At 43.2% G+C, this 27009-nt stretch overlaps 1 protein-coding gene across 1 annotated transcript in view; it reads right to left on the reverse strand.

Moving 5' to 3' along the window:
• Nucleotides 1-482: 482 nt before the first annotated feature.
• LOC129707548 (protein SOGA1-like) overlaps nucleotides 483-27009 on the reverse strand; it is a 68485-nt gene continuing 41958 nt past the window's right edge. Inside the window, 9 exon segments of the mRNA XM_055652680.1 lie at nucleotides 483-1997; nucleotides 3025-3063; nucleotides 3066-4479; nucleotides 5792-5862; nucleotides 10862-11113; nucleotides 17778-17945; nucleotides 19703-19867; nucleotides 20541-20771; nucleotides 23270-23395. Coding sequence (XP_055508655.1) covers nucleotides 1860-1997; nucleotides 3025-3063; nucleotides 3066-4479; nucleotides 5792-5862; nucleotides 10862-11113; nucleotides 17778-17945; nucleotides 19703-19867; nucleotides 20541-20771; nucleotides 23270-23395 — 2604 coding nt within the window. The 3' untranslated portion in view covers nucleotides 483-1859.

A 27009-nucleotide genomic window follows, 5' to 3' on the forward strand; every position in this document is an offset into this window, starting at 1 on the left:
ACAACAATCCCCATCTACAGCTGGTCCACTGCACCCCCCACCCACAGAAACGTTCAGACACTCTGCTGAAACTATCCCCCACTCTTGCAACAAGGTGCAGTTGGTCCAGTCTTGTCTCCAATGGGAAACCATATCTCCAGAGACCTTTCCAGAAGCCGCCCATACAATTTAAATGTAGGGTTTGGGGTTAGGTTTTGTAATAAAGTCAATAAAGTGTTTTAAAAACTACAGCGAACCACAAGGAACTGCAGATGCTGGAATCTTGCGTAAAACAAAGTGCTGGAGGAATGTAGCGTGTCAGGCAGCTTCTGTGGAGGCAATGAATGGACAGATGACGTTTCGGGAGCTTTCTGCAGACTGACGAGACTAATGTAGTAGGGGGAGGACAAAGATGGCAAGTGATAGGTGGATGCGATGTAAGTGGAGGTGGGAGATGTGGCAGAGGGGTGGACTAAGGCTAAAGATGAAAAGGAGACAAGGAGAGGAGAGAAATGTAAAGCCAGAGGGAGTGATATAGATGGAAGTGGACAGGCAGAGTCGGGAGGGAGAAGAGGGTGGGATAGTGGGAGACATGGGTGCACACAGGGTGGGGGGGGGAGGGGCAGGAAAGGGAGAGGGGGAAGTGGGTTATTACTTAAAATTGGAGAATACAAATGTTTCTACTGTTGGCAAACTTACTGCGGTGGTTACAGTCGGCAGTGGTTTCTGTAAGAGCACAATACACACCTGGTTTTCCATAACAGAGCTGGGCCAATGCTGTTCAGGGTAACCCAGTCATGCAAGGCAGCCCCAAAAAGCATTAGTGAGGACACCTAATTTGAACATGCAAGGAATCTAACCTTTCTTTCCCAAAATGAGTTGTAACTCACGTCTGGCTCCCAGTGAACACATTGCAGGGTTGGAGGCCAAGTTAAATGAGGGGCACCTGCAGGAACAATAATGAATGGTCGTTCCTGCTCGAGTACCAAACACTTCAGTAAAACTAACGTGACGATTGATCCCTTCAACACAAGTGTTCTAGCTGGTTGTGATTCACTGCTTTGTTCCAGAACCAAACAATCTGAAAATGTGAGAGAAAGCTAACTAATAATTGGACCCTGCAATTTACAAGTTCTTTCCATTGTGACCAATGACTGCACTCTGTCTTTAATTAACATTTAAAAGTCGATGATTAATTTATCGAAACACTGTAGGGTAAAATATGTTCAGCACTGGGCCAAATCCAGTGGTATCAAACCAGCTGCTTATTATACATTGACTGCACAATCTTCAGAAGCACGAACTTCAATAAATAGCACATATAACAGTAGGCCCTTGCCCCACTGCGCCTGCTTTGTTTTCTCATCTAATTCATCTTCGTTAGGCCAAAAATAAAACCAAATTGCACTAATGTCCGAGCTGACTTGTGGAGGGAATGGTCAATCTGGAGATGCTTCAGCAACAGTTAATGTCTCCCTGGTCAAGTATATTTGTGGACTGGTGCAACAGTGATTGCTGTTCCAACCACCTCTTGATCCATACACATCAACTGGTCACTAAAGGGAATCATACAACAGCAATACAGATGAAAGAAATGTAGTAAATACTGTTCTCATAACCCGATTAAACCATTGTGGAAATGATTCAACCATCTCAGCAGTGTAACCCAGGTCCCTCAAGAGTTTTGTGATTATAAATCAACAGTTTGCTTCTCCACCAGTTTACATTTTGCAATCTACAGTGAACTCGACAATAAAACCTGAAAATCTCTTCTGAACATCTCAAATTACACTTGGGCTGCCAGGTGAAGCGCAATATGCAAGGATTACTTTAGAAGGCAGAGCCACGTCACCTCCCAGCTACGAGGCACAGTTCAGTACTCAGCCTGATTTTTCATCCGAGGCATTTGGATCTGAAGGCAAAGAGCGTGATTTACACTGGGATAACGAGTGGCGAGCTGATGATCTGGACGGAAAGCACGAGGTGAGGGACTGAGATGTACAGTCACAGGAGGCCTCCTGCACAAGAACAACAATGAGATTCAATGTCAATATTAAACAGTGCAACATTTCACCCAACAAGCATTCAGAATCACGATATTCTACACAATTAGTTTATCTGTGCTTGCTAACGTAGATAACTAACTATTGCATTTGGAGTTAGTTATTGCCCAATAGCGGAAGTGTGTAGAAGAAGATAGACACAAAATGCTGGAGTAACTCAGCGGGATAGGCAGCATCTCTGGGGAGAAGGAATGGGCGATGTTTCAGGTCGAGACCCTTCTTCAGACTCTTTACGTCATCCATTCCTTCTGCCTGTCCCGCTGAGTTACTCAAGCATTTTGTATCTACCTTTGATTTAAACCAGCAGTTCTTTCCTACAGTATGTATAAGCAGTATAGATACTACTTGAGGCTTGGTTTCCTTGGTTTGAGCATTGATCCTGGTGTTATAGCACAAGTATTTTGTGTTTTAATAGTAATTTAAATGTTAATTCAAAATCTAGGCTGAGAAACAATTGCTTTTACCAAGCTAAGGAGATGATTCTAGGAGATTGTTCAGAGGTATCATCCATGTAAAATAAATATACCGCTTCTTCAAATGGAAAAAAAATGGCAGTAGCAAAGTGACAGCAATTTCATTTTCAGGATAACATGCAGTGTTAATAGGCTGGGGAATAGTTTAGCTGTTTGTCGTTACAGTCACAAGTGACATTTGGCACCCACTCCTCACCAACATTCACCACCCTGTATTAAACAATATGCACCTGGTTTATAACTGGAAAATATACTGATTCTACAATAATCTGGCAGTCAGTTTATTGGGGGTGTCAGAATGCCTGATTTTCTGGACTACATAGAACAGTGCAGCCCAGGAACAGGCCATTCGGCCCACAATGTCTGTGCTGAACATGATGCCATTGTATGCTATTTAAAAGATAATCATATCCTAGTTAGGAAATGTTAAATATAAAAGCTCCTGGTGAAATATGTGGCTTTAAGAGATGACATTTTAAATGAGATAGAAGAGCAAATAAGAACTTTACCTCCAGCAGACCAGACGTGCCGGCATCCCGTGCATCGCGTGGTCTTTAGGTCCCTGGCCTGGAGTGGGCGTTGGTGGTTTTTGGTCCTCCTTGTTTGGTTGCTTGGAAAGCCTTTTGTTAACGATACGGGAGACACTCTCGACTTGTGTTTGAGCCACTGGAGTGGTCACATCTGTTTTCCTGACACTTTCATCAGAGATGGGTACTTTTATTGGCTTGTCACCTCCATTCGCTGGACTCTGGGATCTACCACACACGTTCCTGAAGAACTCCTGGACAATCCCATATCTTGATGTGTCCCCTTTTGTTTTTGCTTCATGCTGGCTTGATTTCCAAATGGAGTCAACACTTCCCGAAGCATGCTCGACGACATTAAACAAGCTGGAGAGGCCGTCGTTGATTGAACTCAGCACGGGACTATCCCTGGTAGTCGTGGACCTAGCCCAGGCCGACTCATTCTGCCCCCTCTGGGACATGGCCCAAGGACTTCGCTCCCTTGTGTGATCTATTTTTGATGAGCTTCTCCGCTGCAGTTTGGGCGATCCGTACTTTGGCGAACAGCAGGGACGTTCGAATTTTGTCGGCAGCTTCTCCAAGGACGACGAGAGTTGCTTGCTGCGGGAACTCTGGGTTGGCATCAGCAAGGAGCCTCGTGAAGCCCAGGATCGGTGAAGACTGCTGGAGAGTGACCTGGGACTCTCAGTCTGCAGGCCGACGCTGATACTGCGGGTTGTCTGGGTACCGATGCTGACAACCCCGACCGTCTGGCTGGCTGTATCATTGACCACCCTCTCCAGCGGGTTGGTGCAGATCACATTCCTCACACAGTTGGCCACCTCCTTCATGTCATCGCTCATATTGCCCGATATCTGTAGATCACGCAGGGCAGATGTAAACCCCGAGGCAGCGGCGGTGGGAACGGAAACGGGACGATCTCCGCTTCCACTCTTCAACAGCTCCTGATGCTTGGACAGATTATTGAACCACCTGCTGCACACGTTCTCTGAACGCTCTGAATCGCCCGTTTGTTTGGGTCTCGCCATGGTGAACAGGAAACCGGGTTCAATCACAACCTTGCCGTCATTGCTGTGGACCAAAGAGCCATCCAGCCTGCGCATGACCGGAGGGCTGTAGTAAATGCGGATTCCCGTTCTGTCTGGGGCGGTGTAGCTCCTCTGCATCTGCTTCTTGTTCAGTTGGGGATTAACCAGATTTGCGGTCATGGTGAAGTCCCAGGATGAGATTACAGGCACTTCCGTCGTTGATTGCTTGATCAGCCTGTCCTCTGATTTCTCATACAAGGAATCATCATCGTGAGGTGCGTGTTTCCGATTCTTTATGTTCAGCTCCTCAAGGTTTTTGAAGCTTTTTGATGCCGGTCCAGTTGTGGGTGGTAAATATGGAGATGTATCCAACAAGCTCTCAAACTCTGACATTGAAGAAACCGACTTGGCTCTAGAAATAATGCATTTGAAAATGGATTATTTATTTTACCCTTTGTGCAATAAAAGAATGGACTAAGAAATAAATTATGGTGCCAAGCTGACCTTACATTGGCAAAGTTAGTTACAAGCGGAATTCAGAGCTTTACAACTGAAATGCTAGTTACGTATCACATATCTGTTATCTCCAAGTGCCATGTAAGGGTTGACTTCCCATATCATTAAAGACAGGGTCTAAATGACTGAGAGTGTATGTACATGGAGAATAGCCAGCAAACTCAGGGTGATACTAATCTCATGCGCAGATAGCAAGGATAACCTACATAGAAATCTGTTATGGTTCTGACGATGTTAAACGTTCTATTGTGGCGGCACCCAGCGGTTAGGCCACTTGCTATGCAAACCCTCGGGGGTAGGGTCACATGACTGGGCAATGGTGGGAAGGAGTTGTCACGGGGTATAGGGGTGTGCCCTAGTTTATAACAAACCCCGGGTCAACCTTCTCTCTCTCTTCCCCTTCTCTCTTCGCGTGAGTGACCTGCCACCTCAGCAAGAGCCTGGCTCGAGCCCACGAGGCAACGGCCTCGCAGCAGCAACAATGACTTGTGTCTGTGACTTTAGTCCTCTGACTAAACGTGGATGTATATCTAACCTATAATGCCTGAATAAAGAAACCGTTTATTCACGGCGTTTGGTGTCTCTACACTATCGATAGCTCTGTCATAGTTATACAGTGTGGAAACTGGCCCTTTCGCCCAACTTGTCCACGTGAGCTAGTCAACCTTAACATCACTCCTACATCCATTGCAGTTACTGACTCAGTGTTTAGTTTACACAAAATGGGACTATTATCATTCCTGTAAAATGTTAAACATTGATGCAACTGTTATTATTAAAACAATTAAATAATTCCATTAGGTGGTGGAACAGAAACAAATTCATCTGTTGGAGCAATGTGTAAGAACAATCTTTAAACAAAAAATCACAATTAGGTCAGTGGGCTTTCACCCGAGAGAATGTGTGCAACGCTGTGTCAATTGAAAACTTCAAATCAGAATCTGCCAGGTTCTAAAGGTAAATGCAGCAATGGGAATAAATGAAGCTGACCAGCAGAACCTACAGGAGAGGCTGCATGATCTACTTATGGATCTTTTCCCTCCACTCCTCTGTATCAAACATTTTAAACTTCAGCTCAATGCAAAGCAAATGCAACTAAAAGTTAGCTAATTTGGATGTGGTCAAGTATCAAACTTGTGAATGAAGCCGGCAGTAATTGTCGAACTGTTTCTACACTTGCAATCTAATTGTTGTTTTACAATATTTACCGTTGTAGATTAGTCCCCTTTGCCTCCAATTCATCACAAGTTTCCATTATGTTGTTTCTGTGCTGCAGCATCTGAAAAAAAAATACAAACATGTAATGTGACTTGGAACTAATGAAGTAACTGCCCTCAGGCTCTGGTGAATCTGTTTGAATTTCCTCAGGCTATATCTGGTCAGTTATCATCTGGAAAAGCCACCACATCCCTGGGCCAGCAGGACAATATAATGCTCGAGTGCCACTGCCACTAAACCTCTGCAGCTCTCTGATCTATCTTCACCCAGCAATTTGTCCCGGTCATTCCCCAGGGTTAAGGATACACTTCACTGCAACAACACCACACAGCAGAATGGTGTGGGTGGGGACGATTCCCTTCAGATGCAGTCTAATTTTCAAATGCTGGCTAAACCCATTTGGAAACTGCAGAAGGAATTTTCTACCCTAAAGTTTTTTTAAAGATGCAAGTATTTGACTTTGATTTAAGAGTATCTTGATCTGATTCAGAAAGGAAAAGAGCATGATGTGCTGTCCTTTGAGCTGCAATGTGGTTTGGTAGGGTGCTGGATTACTTCCACTTTAAACAAGCCAAACCTGTTTGTATTTAGTTGAGTTTATTGTCACGTATACTGAGGTACTGTGAAAAGCTTTTGTTGCATGCTAACCAGTCAGCAGAAAGGAAGTACAGGTGCACAACCTTTTATCCGAAATTCCAAATAACGAAAAGCTCCGAATAGCGCCCTTGCCCCCTCCCTCTGCAACTGCAAACAACCCCACTCTCCTGCTCAACTGCAAGGGCGGTACAGTTCCCAGTCTCAGCTCCTGTACAGGGGGGGTGGCCAGAGACGTCAGGACCACCAGAAGCCGCTCACCGATGGGCCGCTACGGCGACAAGTGGCAGTTCGCCCACAGCCCGAGCTGCGCCCCCTCATCGGGACACCGACCCCCAGGCCCACTGCAAGCACGGAGATCCCTGATCAGCAACTCCAGCCCAGCCCGCTCCAACTCCAGAGGAACACGCTCCCCGTAGGGGCAGAAGCTGATGGTGTGCAAGGTACGTCTTGTTCTTGGGGTGGCGCAGCTCGGGCTGTGGGCGAACTGCCACTTGTCGCCGTAGCGGCCCATCGGGGAGCGGATTCCTCTGGAGTTGGAGGGTGAGGGGGGTATTGTGCTGTTTGATCGCCCCCTGCTATCCCAGGGACAGGGAGACACAGCGGCTTTTGAGAATGGTGGGCAATCACTTCCAAAGTTCTGCCCACACAGTCAGTACACCTCTCCTACACTTGTCTCCTGAACTAAGATCATCTCGCAGAGAATGATCCCAGCCTAACCCTCCCTATTCTCTCCTATTCTGCAAGAAAAAACTACATTGAAGACTCAAACTCGCGATCGAGTAACTGCCGGGATCGAGGCGCAAACTCGTGACCTCGCGGATATGAGCCGAGCACTCTACCACTGAGCCAGCCGTTAAAATCTACGCTAAAAATCTTCCATTCCGAAAGCCGAAAAATTCCGAATTACGAAAAGTGTCTGGTCCCAAGGCTTTCGGATAAAAGGTTGTGCACTTGTACATGATTACAATCGAGCCATTAACAGTGTAGACACATGATAAAGGGAATTATGTGGATAACATTTAGTATCTTTAACACTTGATATTTGTAGTGGACTTTGTTTCCTCCTTCAGGTAAGAGATTTTCCTTTCTGTAATTTTATTGCAATACTCAACTCACAGGCGAAGAGGAGACAGGGGCAGCACCAGATTTCTACTGCACTCCACTGGGCTCTCTGTGCTGTGCTAGAGACAGGGCGTGATGTGACAAGGTGCCTGGACAAGGGGCAGGCTCAGCACATCTGTAACTGAAGGCAGGTGGAATCCTGCAGTCTCCCATCCAACTGCTAACGCCGTAGGAGGTAGGATCACTCTCCTGAGGCAACCTCGGTGCGGGAGCAGATTCAAAGTTGAAAAGTAAACTCTGGTTGCTGATGTTGCCTCCCTGATGAACTTTTAAATATTCCAGCCTATGTGAACGTCGATTCCCGGAGCAGTTGGAGGGAATGATTCCACTGGCCAGCAACAACAGGTATATTCCTGATCTCACATCTCCTGCATTCTGTGTGTATTCACATGCATTAGGACACTGAGTGTACAATCACACAGAGTATGCAGGGTTTGCTTACACAGTGGCAACATACATCAGGCCTTAATATTGGCTGACAGAAGTTCATTCTACATGCACACATACTTGGTAGAGGCATTTAAATGGGAAAAAAAGGCAGTTTTTTGTTTTGTTTTTGCACTGATACAGCTCCTATCAACAAGCAATAGTAAAATGACAGTCGCCGTGGCTTTTTTTAGATTGAATAATTATAAATAAGCATGCCGCATGATGTTGCAAGTGGAATGAGATGAGTCCAACCATTTTGTGATGTGTGAATGCAGTCAGCTTAATATAACATGTGATTTGGCTGCAGGATCTTGCAGTTGGCTGCTCATTTAATGGCGTTATGGGCCTGTCCCACAGGCCATTTTTCAGGCGACTGTCAAATCACTTGCCCGTTATGCAGGCGGGGGACAGGGCAAGCTGTCTGAGTGAAATTCACACGGTACAAAGCCACTGTGATACGGATACACACCGCGATGAACATAAAGGTTGCCGCTGTAATTAAGACGGCTAAAGCACAGTGTACGGTAAATCCTTTAAAAGAGGGGGGGAGAGGGGAGGGATGGGGGGCGGAGGAGGAGTGGAGACAACTTTTAAGAAGTCAAGAGTTACACGGCTGTGAAGCTCGGCGGATATTTAACATTACCGGCCGGTTATCTTTGGTTCTGAAAACTACTGCTTACGTTTTTTCCCCACAATGAGCCAATTAAATTCACTGGTCAGCACTGGCTGCAACCCACGAGAACCTTCGACCTCCTGGCGACCCACCTATGGCACGAGAATTCTCGCTACTCTCCATGGCGGCTTCATTCTAGTCACCACTAATGTTTCAATGTGTTGAAAAATTTGCGGCGACCTTAATGAGGCCGCGACTAGTTCCCAGAATGCGGGAACTCCTCACAACCATGAAGGCGACTCCCCGGCAACCACCCGCGAACATGTGGCGACCGCATAGTCTCCTGCAGTCGCCCAAGTGGGACAGGCCCATTAGACTTTCAGAGGTTCTGTTTGCTGAAAATCTGGCATCCAAATCATTGCATCTACTGCCGAGGTGAATCAGTAATCCCTTATGCCTCCAACAGATCCTCCTGAAGACATGGCAAGCAAGCTCCACTTGTGCATTCCAGCACACTCTGCCTTTTCTTAAACCATACGTACACTTGTTGCAACAACATTTGCCCAGGCATTCTGCAGCATCCTAATTCTATTTCAATATTAGTATAACTGTCCCAACATTCATAATTTAGTACTGTTTGTGCCATCAAAACTGCTACCTCCCCAGAGAGCAGAGCTTAGTGATGCAAACAGCGTGGAGGATGGTAAATGAGTTTCTTTATAACCGATGGGTCTTGGACAGCTTCACACAGCAGCAATGCATTCACATTGCAGCAATGCATTCACATTGCAGCAATGCATTCACATTGCAGCAATGCATTCACACTGCAATTGCCTTCCATATTGCCTTTCATTAACTCTAAGAGACGAAACCTTGCAGATCACAATATCTTTTCTGGTTTCTATTCCCTTTGTAAGGTCCTGTCAGAAGCACAAATCTACAAAGTCCATTCATGGCAACTGCAGGAATATATTAAAAAACTAAATTCAAATAGAGTCATCCTGCACAGGATCAGACCCCTTCGGCCAACTTGTTCATGCTATCTAAGCTAGGCCCATTGCCCATATTCGGTCCACATCCCTCTAAACCGTAAGGACATAAAGAGCTGGAATAACAGCTAGTCAGGCAACATCTCAGAGAACATGGACAGGTGATGTTTCAGGTTGGGACCCTTCTAAACCTTTCATATCCCTGTATTGTTGTTAGTGTACCTGCCTCAACTACTACTTCTGGCAGCACATTCCATACACCCACCTCCCTACATGAAGAACATTGGTAGACCTGTGATACAACCTCTGGCCTAACAATTCCAGAAAATCAGTGAATGCTCATTATCTACCGTCTAAAATTGAACTGAGATCATGGTGTCATGCAGAGTGGATTGTGTAAGGAACACATAATCTCTGTGGGAACCAGCCAGTAATGGCCAGCTCATTATTGCAATATCTGATATTTCCTTTGAAGCTCCATCTCTTGGGCAGTAAGCAAGCAGAGCTCCATGATGCAATAGTGAAAGATGAAATGAGTGGGGAGCTTCTATGTTTTGATGTTTCTCTTGTGAATGTAGATAACGTTGAATATATTCAATTTGTGGAATTAACGTAAATCATTGACTCAAGGAGGGAATAACAATGAAAACCTTTGCCAATAAAGTTACCAACTGGACCATGGACCAGACAGGCATTACTTTCAGTGGAAATGGCAATGCTGCTTCCATCAACATCTTAACTCTAGTAATGGGTTGCCACCGTGCCTACTGCTGGGTAATGTTCCCACAATACAGTAAGCACAGGTTTAGACTTAATTCCAATGCCAGGACCATTATTGTTGGCCCATGCTAGGAGGGAATGACAATAAATACAGTTTGAAGCAATACTGGGATATAAGGGCCTAAATATTTGCCTAAAAATATTTTAGTTTTTGTTCAGTCTGTGAATGTGCAGTGGACACCGGCAGGGTATAAGTGAACAATGTGGATCCGAGGGGAGATTCTTCTTTGATCACCAGCACTACATGCGGTAGTCACCTTCACCCGTTCAGATCTATCAAATGGTGGAGTCAGAGAGAAACAGCGCGCAATCTGGACCTTCAGTCCGCTAGGCCCAATGCTGACCATCAACCACCCATTTACAGGTAGCTTTACCCAAGGTGGACAATCCAAGACACTTGGTAAATGATGGGGATTGCGAGTTTCCCAGGAAAGCTGCTGTAAGAGCCAGCAACCTCCAATACCACAGATTTAGAAATACTTTGGAAGCAGTATGGTTCCTAAGACATGAAGAAGCTCTTTTGTACTTACCTGGTTGATCTTGTGTTGCATTTCCTTCAGTCGTTGCTCGCTGAGGCTCCGCTCGTTGTTAAATCGGTCCAGTAACTCTAGCTTCTCTTGACTCCAGTTCTTCTCGCTGATTTGAAGCTGCTGCGTTAGGTCCATGACTGCACCGTAAGACTCTGCCAGGAGCTGCTGATGTTCTTCCCTCTCCCATTTCAAGGCCGTCTTCAGATCTCCGGCAGCTTTGTCACAAGCCAGTTTCCCAGCCCTACCTTCCAGCTGTTTGGGACAGTTAAACATTCAGTTCCTTACTCTGAATCCTCAGCAACTTAGCAATCTTTTTTTTGTCTCCTGATTCCTACCCTTTAATAATAAAACGACATGCAAACAATTTAGTTCATGTAATTTGATGGAAAATGGTCCATCCCAGGTGAATTCCACTGCTTATGTAAAATGTATAACAAAAACCCTTTCATCACATTACATTACAAACACTTTCTGGAATGCAGATCATTCTCACTTGTCTGATTATACATATGTTGCTTCAGAAACTGAGGAGGTAACTCTGACGCCATTAACCGCAGTGAAGTGGAGGGACCGCCGCGACACATTGCTCTGCTCCTTCCACAACCTCAATGTTCTTCACCTTGTGTTTGGCTTTGCTCTGGGTTCTCCGGTTTACTCCCATAACCCAAAAGGTGGTCGGCTCTATGGTCGTTGTAAATTGCCCCACGTGTGTAGGCGAGTGGAGGAATTTAACACAGAGTTGATGGAAGGAGAGAATAAAATAGCATTAGTGTAAATGGGCGCTTGATGGTCAGCATGGTCTCAGTGGGGCTAAGTACCTGTTTCCGTGCTCTATGACTCTATGGTAAATACAGCTTCTCCGATGAATTCCAGAATTGGATCACCCTATTCTAAAGGAGACAATAAAATATTAACCTTTCAGTGCCGAGTCCCTGTTTTCGTAAGTGGGTCCCGTGATGCATGAACTAATTCTATTATCCACTAACAACAAAATATCATCCAACTTCAGAATATTACCTTAAAAGCAAATTATTAGGCTCCGAACAAATAACTTACTAGATTAAATGGATAATATCTGAAATATGCCCTCGAATTTTTCAGAACGAAACTGAGGAGTGTGCTCACAGCTGAGGGATTCTCTACATAACCCCTACCATAGACGAGAGAGGAAGTTCTCAACTGATGCGGCAAGCACAGGGGCCAGAAGGGTTTCTACAACCAATACTGCAAACCTGGATTAACTGAAGAGGAATGCATCTCCCTTTCACGCCTCATTCTGCTTCATCACTTACACTGGGAATTATCAGAGAGGCTGCCCCCAAGATTGCATGCTTTATCCATTGTGAACTATGAGCATGTCTTGGATGACATTTGTTTCCTTCTGACTCAGGAGTTATTACAATAAACAGGGTCATCAGTGAGATGATGCGGTTCTGACTCTTAAAGAGAGGAAGTCAGACAGATTTGTGCAATGCCTTCCATGACTTCAGAACATCCCAAAAATCCTTGACATGCACTGAAATATATTTGATGCGTGGTCATCATGATCATTTTCTTATACAGTCCCTCAGGATGAAAGATTCTACTCTGGTTTTGTATGCTGTGTAAGGCCTGGTTTAGAGTAGTTTCTGAATGCTCCACCGACACAGCGCTTCTTTGTGCTCCTGATACATGGACCTCTGTATCAGCCCAAATATTCCTTCTCCATTTGCACTGATCGTGGGCCACGCATTTCCAAGGGTCAGTGGGCAAGGATTTGAACATATCTTTTTCTCTGCTTTCCTTGTAATCTCATGCAGAACCGAACTTGGGACAGAACATTTGTTTCAAGTCATGACAATCAATTTGCTTATAACAAGCTTTCATGAGCAACTGTGTAATAATGAGTAAATGTAGTAATTTTGCAATATAGATTGAGGGCTAAATTTTGGAGATAGTTCCTTTCTTCTTCTGTACAACAGTGAGATGGGGTCGTTCAAGACCCGAGATATTTGATGGGTCTATCTCATCTGAAAGGTGGCAACTCTAATTGGACTTTGTTAATCCTGCTCGAGAGTTTTTACCTAGATTTGTGACATCGGTACTTGAACCCAGAATTTTTAATACTGAGCCAAGAGCCGATACCTATAACCATGTAGTGCTCATGAAATATCACAATTGATAATTGGTTAATTCAGATTAAAACTTTCATGATGCAAGTGACGTGAACCAAGGAGAAAGTGCAGTCTGTGATGATTTGGAGTATACAGGCTAACATTTGCATCACAATCTGGACCAAGAAAGGCCCATTATGAATGCCATTGTTCTTTTCCCATTACTCCAGCATTTTGTGTCTTTTTTTGTAACCAGCATCTGCAGTTCCTTATTACTACATAAATACCATGGCGCACCGATAGATCAGAGGCTGTGTTTCCTGCGGGGACTGATCCGCACCTATAACAGAAGAAGGGTCTCGACCCAAAACGTCACCTCTTCCTTCACTTCATAGATGCTGCCTCACCCGCTGATGTTTCTCCAGCATTTTTATCTACCTGTGCCTATAACCAAATCACATCGAGTTTGTTTTAAACAATACTCACAGGCTGGAAAAGCAATCCAGTCAGTTGATATAAACATGATATAAATGCCGCCTGTCCCGCTGAGATACTTCAGCTTTTTGTGTCTATCTTCGGTTGAAACCAGCATCTGCAGTTCCTTCCTACACATCTGCTATATCCTTTGACTGAACCCAAACAGATTGGTGGCAGTGGCGATACAGTACACAATCCAACACCTCACGCACATGCAGTGACAACGTTATAACAAGGAGTTTGTGTGATGCAAACATCATATCAATGCTCTAAAATTATCCCAACACAGTACCATTGAAGCTCACTCCAATGCAAAACAACAAAAGGAATTAATTGTTAACACATTAATGCAATTCTACATCACTTGGTTGTCCTGGTAGCTGAGAATAAAATTACATATCATTCGGCCTCTGATAATTGCATTTTACTGCAGTGCCATTAAATGACTGCGTGGATAATGAGGACAGGTTTTGGTGTCAGGTGACAGAGACTAGTGGGACTCATTCATTTGCGTCAAATGGTAGGAGAGCCACAAATGTGGGTAGATCTAGATTAGTGGAGATTGTGAAAAGCTGATGCCCCGATCTCCCACGGTACTGCTTGCCTCTTGAGATACAACGCGTGATCAGAACGTGCTGTGTTTGTGTGCTGTAGAATCCTATGCTCTACCTACTGTACTGGAGTTTGAATTGATTGTATATCTGATTGAATAGCATGCAAGGCAATGTTTTTCACTGTACAATAATAAACCTAAGCAATCCCATGCAGTAAGATGTCTGTCTTATATGTCTGTCTCCTTTTAACTTTCATTTGGTGATTATTTTACTTCATTATGTTCCCACTATCACAATTAACTCGGGTCTTAATTATCGCAAGTTTAGAAATGTCATTTGTATCTATTATCTTTCAATGGACGATTTCTTTCCCTCTCCAATTTTTTTCTTCAAGATATGAAACTGTTCTACTTTACATTTCCTTCTGAACTCACATGCAGTTAATTTTACAACTCCTCATCTCAACAATAGACAATAGGTGCAGGAGCAGGCCCTTCGAGCCAGCACCGTCATTCAATGTGATCATGGCTGATCATCCCCAATCAGTACTCCGTTCCTGCCTTCTCCCCATATCCACTGACTCCGCTATTTTTAAGAGCCCTATCTAGCTCTCTCTTGAAAGCATCCAGAGAACCGGCCTCAAAGTGTTGTAGAAATACAGAGTGCAGCAAGGAAATTCAGATGCTGGTTTATACCCAAGATGCTGGAGTAACTCAGCGGGACAGGCAGCATGTCTGGAGAAAAGGAATAGGTGACGTTTTGGGTGGGAACCCCTCTTCAGATTCTGCCTGTCAGACTGCAGTCTGACTCGATGAGCTACTGCATCATGTTGTGTCTGTGAGGGACTATGTTCACCTGGTGCCAGGTGCAGTGCTTTCTTAGCTGCATACACAAAGTTGCCACAGCGTTACATCCAGCTAACCTGTAAGTGCCATTCCATGCGCTACAGCTCCACAGACAGACATCATGTGGACTAGATTAGTGTTTCTAGCGCATCTGCTTGCTGGAGGTTCTTTGCTAATGGAAAGAGAAGCAATGACAAGTTCTGATGATGTACGACTTTATTCCGTTTTTTAATATTTCCACCAAATTTTTGGCTGAAAATTCCCAAATGGATTGTATTTCTGCAACAAAAAAAAAACTGTCTCCAGGGATAGATTTCTCACAAGGCTTGCCAGACAATATTCGGCGTATAAATTTCCATCTGAATCGCAGCATTTCCACCCCCAGAGCTTTACATGCAGCTGTGTCTTTACAACAGACTAATGAAGGAAGCTGTGGTCTACCGAAATAAACTCTGGTAATATCATGGTTTAGTTATGTCAGCCAACACACATACGTCATCTTGAAAATCAGCGCAGCTAGTCAGAGGAAAATGAATGAGGGAGATGATTCCAGGAGCAAGATGCCAGAAAAGCCCACCATTTCACTTCAAGACAGTAGTTTGAATAGACACAGAAGTTCTTTGTCATTTTTAATTTAAACTTGCCTCAAAATCACAACACGCCATAAATAAGATATGATTTGTTCAGGGGGTCCCTGGGTTATGAATGACTTAACTTATGGAAATCCCAGTGAGTGTGAACGACCCTGTACGTTTTTAAATGTTTCATGGTATTCATTAATCACTGAATTCTGGATTTATTTTAATTACGGGAAGTGTTAGGGTGACTATTCTATGAAATGAAATTATAGCAGGTGTTTGTAGAGCAATTGGATACAGAGATATTGGCTTATGGACACTTCTCAGGAATAGAACCCTTACATAACTGGGGAACTGCCTGTGTTGTGATACGGTCATTACTCAAGGTAAGTACAAGTTAAGTTTAAGCAAAATTATGACAAACTGAAAAAAAAGTGGAGCAAGAATTTTTTGTCACCTAGGGAGGTGACATTAAGTTGGCAAAATAGTAAAGCATCTGCCTGGTGAAACATTGCCAGGCACACTACTACCCTAGATGTGCCGTGCTGCCTTTAACAAAACCGGCATATCATCTTACTGCCTCATAAATACTTCAACAATGTACAGTTGACACAATTGACCAGTAAACATAAACTAAACTCCCTCCTCATGATGTGAATAAGTATTAATTACTCTCAATTAGAGTCATAGAGTGATACAGTGTGGAGACAGGTCCTTCGGCCCAACTCGCCCACACTGGCCACCAATATCACAGCTACCCTAGTCCCAATTAATCTACCTTGCACTGGAAACTACTTATTACTTGTCCAGATAGTAATTTGGTGAAGTAAAAATGACAAATAGAAACCTCTTCTTTTACTCTCTCAGAATCTATTCTTTCCTCTCGTTTCTCGTCCAACACTTGATTTGTCATTGAAGTTAACCATTTGCAACCAGAACGCCATAGGAGATCCTTTCTCCCTGTGGCTATCATACTGTACAACTCCTTCCCCTTCGGTTGTGGGGTAGACTGACTCCCCCCTCCTTCTCCCCCCCCCCCCCCCCTCCCCCCCCCAATTTTTGCACATCCCCAATCCTGGACTTTCCACTCGTCACTTTAATTTCATGTACCATCTTGCGTTTGATGACTGTTGGCCGACCAATTTCCCTCCTGGGATAAATGAAGTTCTACCGTAATCGGCACTACAAGTGCAGCCTTCACAATCCTTCAATCCGATCGCGTAAGGACGTGACGATAGCTAGTTTGAAGAAGGGTCCCGACTCAAAAAGTCACCTGTTCATTCCTTCCACAGATGCTGCCTGACCCGCTAAGTTCCTCCAACCCTTTTACAAAACACATTTACTGATGCCCCTGCTGAATTTGATCATTAACAAAGCAGAGACTGGACAAGTGCCATAAATCTTTGGACCATAAACTGATATCATAAATAACAATCTCAGCACAATATTGTGGACAGGCTATTTTAACAAGCACAATCTAAGCAGCTCTTCAAGAGGTTAAAGAGCTGGAAACCTCCTTGCCTTGAGGAACTCGAGGAATGGCCTAGAAATTTGACTGACGTACTGGAATCATACAGCTTTGTTCACTCAGTTACGCCAGTAAAAACCTGTCACACAGTTGTCATTTTAATACACACTGCTATGTGAAACACATTCTTCATGTATGAAAGACTCGGTTACAGTTCACGCAAAACACTTCAGATTTACGGAACACCGCTAGTTCACTTCTTGCACCACTAAAGACTTTTGTTTTCTTTTCTAATCATATTTTTGCACTAAAGTCTTGGTTTTCTTTTTCAGAGTCTTTCTTTCAGAATGTTTTGTACACTATGTATAATTTGTGTCTGTCTGAGTTTATGTGCCTGTGAGATTTTTCATTGCACCTTTACCTCACCATGTTTCTGCACACAAATTCTTTGCTGAATAGATCAGTATGAACAATGGCTTGGCTCACCTCCAAAATGCATTCTGGTTATTCATATGTGTGGGGCTATCATGCACAAGGGCTGCTTTTTAAGATGATCTCAAACCTCTTTTTACTATCCCAACTCCTACTTACAAGCCACTTTTAAATAAATTATGGGACCTGTCAATTACCCAAATTCTTGATATTTAGAATATGTGAATTCTTGCTCAATCAAGATATTTTACTTCTCTTTCGCACCACGCTAATTTCCCATTTGCATAATAAGTGAAGTAGAAAATGGATGGGTTTAAATCAAACAAAAGCAAGGACAGATGATCCTTAATTTGCATAATAGGAAAATAGAGCGCAGTCACCTTAGGACTGTTGGTTTTAAGTACGTCTGATTGTGGCTTGCTCACATCACAGGACAAGTAGCTGAAGGCATGTCCCCAGCTTTGCTTACCTGTGCAACACAACTTTTAAGTTCCACCTTTTCAATTTCCCAGGCTGATTTGGCGTTTGCAAATTGTAGCTGAAGCTCGTTTGTTCTCCTTCTTTCCTCTTTTAATTCTGTGCACAGGTCCTTTAAAATCATCTTGATGTCTCCCACAACTCGACTGAATTCGTTTGACTGGAAAATATGAAATCAGTCCAAAGTGAACACGCACAGCCTTACTACAATGTACGCCATCATTACAATCGACAATGGTCAGCCTTATAACCATTCTGTTTGTCAGGTTAACAAATGTTAATATTACTATCAGGAATAGTGGCTGCCTTTACCATGCTTAATAACAATATAAGCATATTCTATGTTAGGAAAAATAGCTTCAGAAGCCCGAAATTGTGGAGGGATGTTGTCATTTTTTAATCAAAACCTTACCGGCAAAATACTGACATTTCCCATTCTTTTGGGCTTTCTGAAAACTTTCATTTTATGCATCAAAAGGAGTTGCAATAAGACAAGATACCAAAAGGCAGGGAGAAAATATCTGCACTTACTGACTGTTACAACAGAAGCTAAATAAAAACCAGAAACTGACCAAATCCAAACTTAACAAAAGCCACTTATTTCGGCTTACTTCTGAAACATAGCATGGGTGAATGGACACTCACAGGAATGTCCCTTGCTCTTCATAAACCTTGCAAATTCATAAGCTTGATTCTTAAGCTTATATTATCGCCTCCAATGCATTCAGAACTCTGCAGCCCGGATCATCACCCGCACCAGATCATCGCACCACATCACACCCATCCTCACTCAGCTCCACTGGCTCCCTGTGCACCACCGGATTAACTACAAGATTTTACTGCTGACCTTCAAAGCCCTACACCACCTTGCTCCCCAATACCTCTCTGACCTGCTGCTACCATACACTCCTTCCCGGTCACTTCGTTCCTCCTCAGCTGCAATTTTAACTGTCCCCACATTTAGACTCAGCACCATGGGTGCCAGAGCCTTCAGTTGCTCTGCCCCACGTCTCTGGAACACTCTCCCACCTCCCATCCGTCACCTGGACACTATCGATCAATTCAAATCACAACTCAAAACACACCTGTTTAGATTAGCATACCCAACATAACTTCCACCATGTTCACCCTGACTTTAATGACTTAAAATGGTTTGTGTATTTTTTTTTGTGTTTGTTTTTTGTTTTTGATCAACTTGATTTTAATATTGATAAATGTATTGTGATTTTATGTCCTGTAAAGTGTCCTTGGGTGTCCAAAAAGGCACCAGCAAATAAAATGCATTATTATTATTATTATTATTGTAAACTTAATAATACACATCAATACATAGTGTATTAATATTAACAATTAATATCAATACATTAATAGTTATGTAATTAATAATAATATAATAGTAATGTATCATAAAGGGGCTGTCCCACTGGGGCGACCTAATCCGCGAGTTCAGAAGCGTTTGCCCTCGACTTACACTCGCAGCATGGTCGACACGAGGTCCTAGGTGGTCTTTGTAACTCTCCTTCATGCTCGAGAGTAGTCCCTGCGTTCAAAATGCTTTAAAGCAATTCACTATGAATGGAGACACAAGGAATTACAGATGCTGTTTTTATTTTAAAATATACAAAGTGCTGGAGTAACTCAGCAGGTCAGGCAACATCTCTGGAGAACATGGATAGGTCATATTTTAGTGATATTTCTTCAGACAAAAACCATTCTCCATGAATGTTTTTTATTACATTCTCACATGGTAACAACCTACAATTGCAACACCAGTCAAACAACAACTGCAGGTCAAACCCATTTTGATTTATATTGAGACGTCCAGTATTTCACAGAAAGGAGAGCATTAATTTTGATTGGAGTGCTCTAGACCAACTATTGCTTTGCACCATCGCTGACTGACTGTTGCTGGCGTACCTGCTTTGGACGTGATGCAAGGAAGGGTTTCTCTGCAGGAAGTGTCAGGGCTTCCTCCAGGGTTTTCTGAGACTGCTCTTCTGCCGTCACCATCCTGTTGTCCACTAGGCGAGGGCTCAGCTCCTCTTCTTCAATCAGCAAGTATAAATCTTTCACACTGTTCACCTGCCAAACACATTGAAGCACAACCATTGTTCGACAGAACTGCAGTGAAGGACATGAAGGCACTGCAACACATTGACAATTGCAGTTCATCTTTTGCCATGATATACAACTAACAATTAATTTTTAAATGAATGGAGCACACAACTTAAAGAGGGCAACTTCTGACTTGCTGCTCTTCAGTGGTAAGATTCACTTGCCAAAAGTAATCCAGAGCTTTAACGTGCAAAATTATTTACTCATTTTGATCAGAAATCAGATCATTGTGCACACAAGACTTTACACATACAGTCTCCCCGAGTAAGATTCTTAATGGGAGCAATCCATTTAGCTATTGTTCTTTATTCGATTTGCTACGATGCTGTCTGTACAATGAATATTTGTGTTATTCTTATAATACACTGGGATATATTTTTATACCCATTTATTTTGCTGATAACTAGATTCATTGAAGTAACTGTATATGGATGTGATGTTATATTTGTATTAATTGCATGTGTTTTATAGGATTGATGCTGCTTTGAGATTTTGAAACAGATTATTGGTTTTTTAGACGTCTCAGGCAAATGGGCCGAGCTTAGATGGGGCATGTTGGAGGGCAGGGACGAGTTGGACTAAAGGACCCGTTTCTGTGCTGTATGACTTCACGATTCTCTAACTATTTCAAGTAATGCACCTCTAGTAAATCATCCCCGTCGTTATCCATCTTCTTGCCACATTTCCAGTGTTTCAGGAACCACTTCAGCTTCATGTAAAGCAGGAAGAGGTTTTGCTTGAACTGATCAGCTTCCTTCACAAACAAGTTTTTCTCCTGGTTCCAGAATTTCTGCTCAAGCTTGGTTTGTAGATTCAGGCTCTGCAGCTCAAAGTCCCGGCGCACAAGTGCCTTCTGCTGCTCCTCCTTAAGCTGCGGAAAGAACAGAAGAGCTTTAGTCAGATTAGTAGTGCAAGAGACATCTAGGTGTTTACTCTCAGCAACTCGCACTGTTCCCCAATGGTCCACCGCACTCCTGTGTGGCAATTTGAGCAGGCTCAATGCTGACACAAAGAAATACAGATGCTGAAATCCTGGGCAAAACACAAAGTGCTGGAGGACCTCAGGAGCTCAGGTGGCATATGTGGAGGGAATGGCAAATAACATTTCAAGTTGGGACGCTTCTTTACACTGATTGGAGTAGGGGAAGAAAGCTGGAAAAGAGAGGTGGGAGAGGGACAAAGCCTGCCAAATGATTGGTGAATCCAAGTGTCCCCTAACACCCATATCTACAGTGCATTCAGAAAGTATTCAGACCCCTTCACTTTTTCCACATCTTGTTACGTTACTCGGACTTCAACCTGTTCGAACATCTCTGGAGGGACCTGAAAATAGCTGTGCATCGACGCTCCCCATCCAACCGGACAGAGCCTGAGAGGATCTGCATAGAAGAACGGGAGAAATTACCCAAATTCAGGTGTGCCAAGCTTGTGGCATCATACCCAAAGGAAAGTTGTGGCTGTAATCGCTGCCAAAGGTGCCTCAACAAAGTACTGAGTAAAGGGTCTGAATACTTATGTAAATGTGATACTTCAATTATTTCTTTTTAATTACTATGCAAAACATTTCTAAACACCTGTTTTCGCTTTTTTATTATGGGGTATTGTGTGTAGATTGGTGATTAAAAAAATGAATGTCATCCATTTTAGAAAAAGGCTGTAACGTAACAAAATGTTGAAAAAGTGAATGGGTCTGAATTCTTTCTGAATGCTCTGTATCCCTCTCTCCAGCTTTACATTTCACTCCTTCCCTCTCTCCTTATCAGGACAACCTTCCATCTCTTTTTCACCTTTCAAGCCTTTGTCACTTACTCCACCCATCCTCCATTCCTCCCCCCCCCCCGTATCCACCTATCACTTGCCAGGCTTTGGCCCACTGCACCTCTCTTTTCCAGCTTTATGCCCCCCGTTCCATCAGCCTGAAGAAATGCCCCGACTCAAAATGTCGTCTGGCCATTCCCTCCAGAGCTTTAAATGCTGACATGCTCCATTAGTCATTCCTAAATTAAGTTCAAAAATAAAACAAAATTATAAATATGTCTTTCCTGCCCCACATTTTGGATCTCTATATGACAGCAATCAGTCCAAACCTCTTTCATGGACAGAATGAACATGGACTGAATGGTTCTAGGCAAAAATGCTGGAGAAACTCAGCGGGTGCAGCAGCATCTATGGAGCGAAGGAAATAGGCAACGTTTCGGGTTGGATACTGAGTGGAACTAAAGCTAAATGAGGTATTAAGACATGACAACAGGGCAAAAGAATATAGATACAAACTGATAGACAACTAAACTGCATTGGAAGCATTTGATTATACAAAACCACCTTATATTTGGAACAGACACAGGGCCATGTCAAAGGAAACAAGTCAACATATACATGTGCAACTGGAAATGATGGTCAGAAATATTTTTAAGTAATGCAAGCCAGATTTATGAGTTTTACATTACTGTAGCATTGAACATCACATATTAACTCTTTTCCAGACCACAAGCAGAATAAAGGTAGAGTTTTCCTATGCTTTCTAGACAAAATGCTGAATATAAACAGATCTGATTTGACGCAGAGATCTCCTGACTGCTCAATGCTCAAGGTTACTCCACATTACCTCACTGGCCATCTGTGCCTCAGGCTCCATTTGGTGGAAAGTATTACTGACATCAAGGCTCTGTAACAGTCCTTACCTCACCACATATCACAAGAAACCAAAACTTGAAACTGTGACTTTGTCTTAATCAAACTTTAAGCACTGCTTTTAAAGCCACAAGGTTCGAGCAGCACCACGGTGTGTATCATAAATGAAACCATTTCTGGTGAACACAGCCGTATTTCTACCAACCATCAGGAGGTAGAAAGAATGAAACAGGCAGAGAGAGAGTACAGTGACAAAGAGTAGGAAGGTCCATGAGTTCGGTCCCAAATAGAAAATGGGAGACAATAGGACATTATCTGCATTCAGATGTAGGACACATCATGCATGGATTTTGCACAGAGCTGGCTGACTGGTCGACATTTTGGGTAAAGTGGTCGCCATAATTTTTTTTTCACCTTGAATTATACAGCTAGACTCCCGACTAAATGTGTTTGGAATAGGGAATGAAAACAAAAACAGGAAATGATTCCATTATTTCCTCTCGTGACTTCTTGTGAGATCGGCATTGCATTGAGAAGTTTCAATAATTTTCAACTATTATGACAATTTCCTTGAACAAGTTGTGATACCAGTTTGTTTCCATGAAAGGTAATTTGTTAAAATGAATTACTAAAGACTTCTAGAACTTAAAATGCTGTAATAAATGGCAACAAGATCTTCAATCTTTTATGCATTGCACCTCCTTACATTGAGCAATTGAGAGTGCTTCTTAAACCAACCTGTGACATTTTCTGCTGGAATCTCTCTGAGTCCTCACTCCGCAGCTCCCTTTCCTGAGCAAGCTGCTCCTGAAGTCCTCGAATTGTTTCCTTTGCTTCAGATAAATCAAGTTGCAGTTCCTTGACCTAGTTAAGGATGAAAGCAAGGATTGTGAGCGAGTGTGAAGCTGTGAGGAAATTATTTTAGAATAGTCCTCCTTCATCTCTGCAAATTTTCTCACACTTTACCACTCTTAGCAGAGTAGACTGGCTAATGTTCGCTGCAATAATTGCAGCTGTCACTGCTTTGGGGTTCTTAGAGATTATTAGAGGACATTCTTTTAGGAAGGAGATGAGGAGGAATTTCCTTAGTCAGAGGGTGGTGAATCTGTGGAATTCTTTGCCACAGATGGCTGTGGAGGCAAAGTCAGTGGATATATTTAAGGCAGAGATAGAAAGATTCTTGATTAGTATGGGTGTCAGGTTATGGGAGAAGGCAGGACAATGGGGTTAGGAGGGAGAGGCAGATCAGTCATGATTGAATGGCTGAGTATACTTGATGAGCCAAATGGCTTAATTTTACCAATGGAGAATAATTATATCTGAACAATTCCATGTGAGAGATCATAGAAATCACACTTGGGTTATTTTGATTGACACAAGGGTGAACAGCATGCTCAGAGACTGAAACCAGCTGTGTCACCAAGGCGACAATAGATGAGAATTCAATAAGCAGTGCTTTTTTATAAACTGCTGGATGTTATTGAAAAAAACCTCTTCATTCTTTTCTCAGGTAGACAAAAATGCTGGAGAAACTCAGCGGGTGAGGTAGCATCTATGGAGCGAAGGAATATGTGAAGTTTTGGGTCGAGCATTCTTTTCTCGTTTGCCGTAGTGGGCAAAACTGACCATTAAAATCAGCAATTCTATTGAAACAGAGAGCAGTCATTGGAAGTGCTTTAAATGAATGTACAAATTATGGAACACCACCAGATATTATGCCATTTACCAAAGTCAATCTTCTGGTATTCTCACTAAAATTCAAAATAATGAGAATATGCATCAACATGCAAGTAGAAAAATGAAAATGGAACTATAGATCAAAAACGTGGTGATTTCCAGGTCAGCATCATTGTTGATACCCGTTTGGAACACACGAGTGGAGGCTGCAAAGTGGTTCATATTGTGGCACGTACTCCATACTGATTGATTCACATGACAGTGCAACAATGCCCTGGTACAAAGTAAATAAGATAGGAATTTATAATTCTCTTAAATTATTACAATGTATACAAACTGCTTTAAGGTGTAATGTTTGTAAAAGTCAGTGTGTAATGCGACACGTGCTTTGGATTAAACATCTTACTTCTTAAGAAACGTTCGTGTATCTCGTGCTGCAAGTCACTGTAATATTTTCTTGACATGAAAACCTATTTTCATTCTGCTCTAGGAAAGAATACAAAAGGAGCTACTCTTTTACTTTGACCCATTTCTTTGAGGTCCAGTCCTGAGATCATAATTCATATCTCTCGGTTTCCTTCCTGACAGTATCTGTTAGTGGAGTGAGCTGAGGATTTATGGACAGACCAGGGCAGGTGAATACAATACTGCCCACCTTCCTGGAGTCCAGTGTAACACAGCTAGAAGCTCACAAAAAGATGGAGTACCTCAGCGGGCAGGCAGCATCTCTGGACAAGAACGGTCTCGATCCGAAATATCACCCATTCCTTCTCTCCAGAGATGCTGCCTGTCCACTGAGTTACTCCTGCTTTTTGTGTCTATCTTCGGCTGAAACCAGCATCTGCAGTTCCTTCTTACGCAGATAGAAGCTCGACAGGATCTGAAATGGTGACCCTTGCCTCCTGTAGAAAATTGGTTCCACAGCCTTAGCCTGCAGGCAGATAATGCTGTTCAGATACAGAGGTTTAACATGACTAATCGTGAGTGCTGAGTACTGATGCTATCTGCAATGCCAAGCATCCCGTTCATGGCTTTTCCCCATTCACAGGAGAGCAGCACCAAGGCACAGCTGTGTGGTGTGGAGGTTGCATATTCTCTGTGGCAGTGGGTATTTCCCAAAGGTGCATTGTAAATTGCCCCTAGTGTGTAGATGTGGGGTAAAATCTGGCAGAGTTGATGAGAATAAAAAGTGGCATTGGTGTAACTGGGTGTGTCAGGGTCTTGGTGAGCTAAGGGCTTGTTTCCGTGCTGTACATCTCTACAGCAAACAACTAATATGCATGGTATGGCTACCACTTGCCGGAAGCTTGCTTCAGGACCAGCGTTCTATAAATACAAGATTAATTATGCTCCAGTTTTCACAATGGCATTTGCAAAATTTGCCTCCTGTGCATACAAGAAATAACTGGGATTATTGCAATGTTTTGCATGCAGCCTTGGTCAAACAGTGACATGCCGACAAGTTCGTTGTTTCATGCACAATGCTCATGTGGCATCCACACTTCTCCCTAATGCTGTCCAACATCAATCTCACTTGCTCCGTTTATGTGGATGTTTAGACATATTCTCCTCTCTTTGCAAAAAAATATCCAAAAAAATGATCCAGTGCTTCTCTCTCTTTTTCACAGTGAAATTGCACAAAATGCCAAGATTTGCTGTAACTGACTTTGTAGCTGCCAAGATTAAAATAATATACCCTTTAAATGGCAACAACAACCTTTAAAAACACCTGGCAGGCAGGAAGACCTGCCAAGTCCAGGCTTATATCTAGTGGGAACTATGTGTGCTTAATTTTAAAAAGCCTCTGCAAGGTGTAAAATCAGCTGTTTTTACCAGCAGGCAAGCTCAAACATAAAGCGGGTTCCAACAGGCCAAAGGCACAGAATTAAAAATCTGTCCTCATAGATAGCGTGTGCAACCATCATGTGTCACAGCTTCTTAAAGGTAGATGGGGAGTGTTCAATGGTCACTGACCTTCATTCAACAATGAGTAGAGCCCCGCTGGGAGAGACTGCATGTTAATAAGCAAGTGAGAGCTTTATATGTTTCTCCTGGGGCAGTTGGCTAGTCATAAACTTCCTTGGACAGTAGATGCAACAAGATACAAGTCTGAACAGCACAGACACTAACAATCCCAAGAGCTGAAGAGCATTCCGTACATTCTCATTATAACCAAAGTATAATCGCCTAATATAGGAGGAAGAACGTTGATGCTACAGTATTTACGAGTGATTCAAAATCGTGCAATTGTTACTCCCCCCCCCCCCCCCCCCCCCCCCCCCCCCCCCCCCCCCCCTGGAGTCATTTGCTTAACTAATATCCATCAGACGATGGACTACATTGCTGTTTTACGAGCCGGAATGCTTTTATGGATGTAGAGGTATAAGCCATGAAGTAAGGACTTTTCCTACCCCGGCTTGTCTGTGTGCATTTATCCATGACATCTTCACCGCTCACACCTTATGAAACACTATACACAGGAAAATACAGTCTAACGTGGGTAAATTTATTGTAGTAAAACCGAGACACGAGGAATTGCAGATGCTGATATCTTGAGCAAGAAAAAACAAAACAATTTGCTGGAAGAACTCAGCGGGTCAGGCAGCATCTGTGGAGGGAACAGACAGACGGTGTTTCTGGTCGGAACCAAAACGTTGTCTGTCTGTTCCCTCCACAGATGCTGGCTGACCTACTGAGATTCTCCAGCACTTTGTTTTTTGCTCAAATTTACTGCAGTACTGTTTGGAGTCACTTCTGAACCTTTCACCCTCCAACCTCCGCCACCTGTCCTCACTGAGGTT

Source organism: Leucoraja erinacea, chromosome 21 (assembly GCF_028641065.1).
Source record: "Leucoraja erinacea ecotype New England chromosome 21, Leri_hhj_1, whole genome shotgun sequence".
Taxonomy (NCBI): domain Eukaryota; kingdom Metazoa; phylum Chordata; class Chondrichthyes; order Rajiformes; family Rajidae; genus Leucoraja; species Leucoraja erinaceus.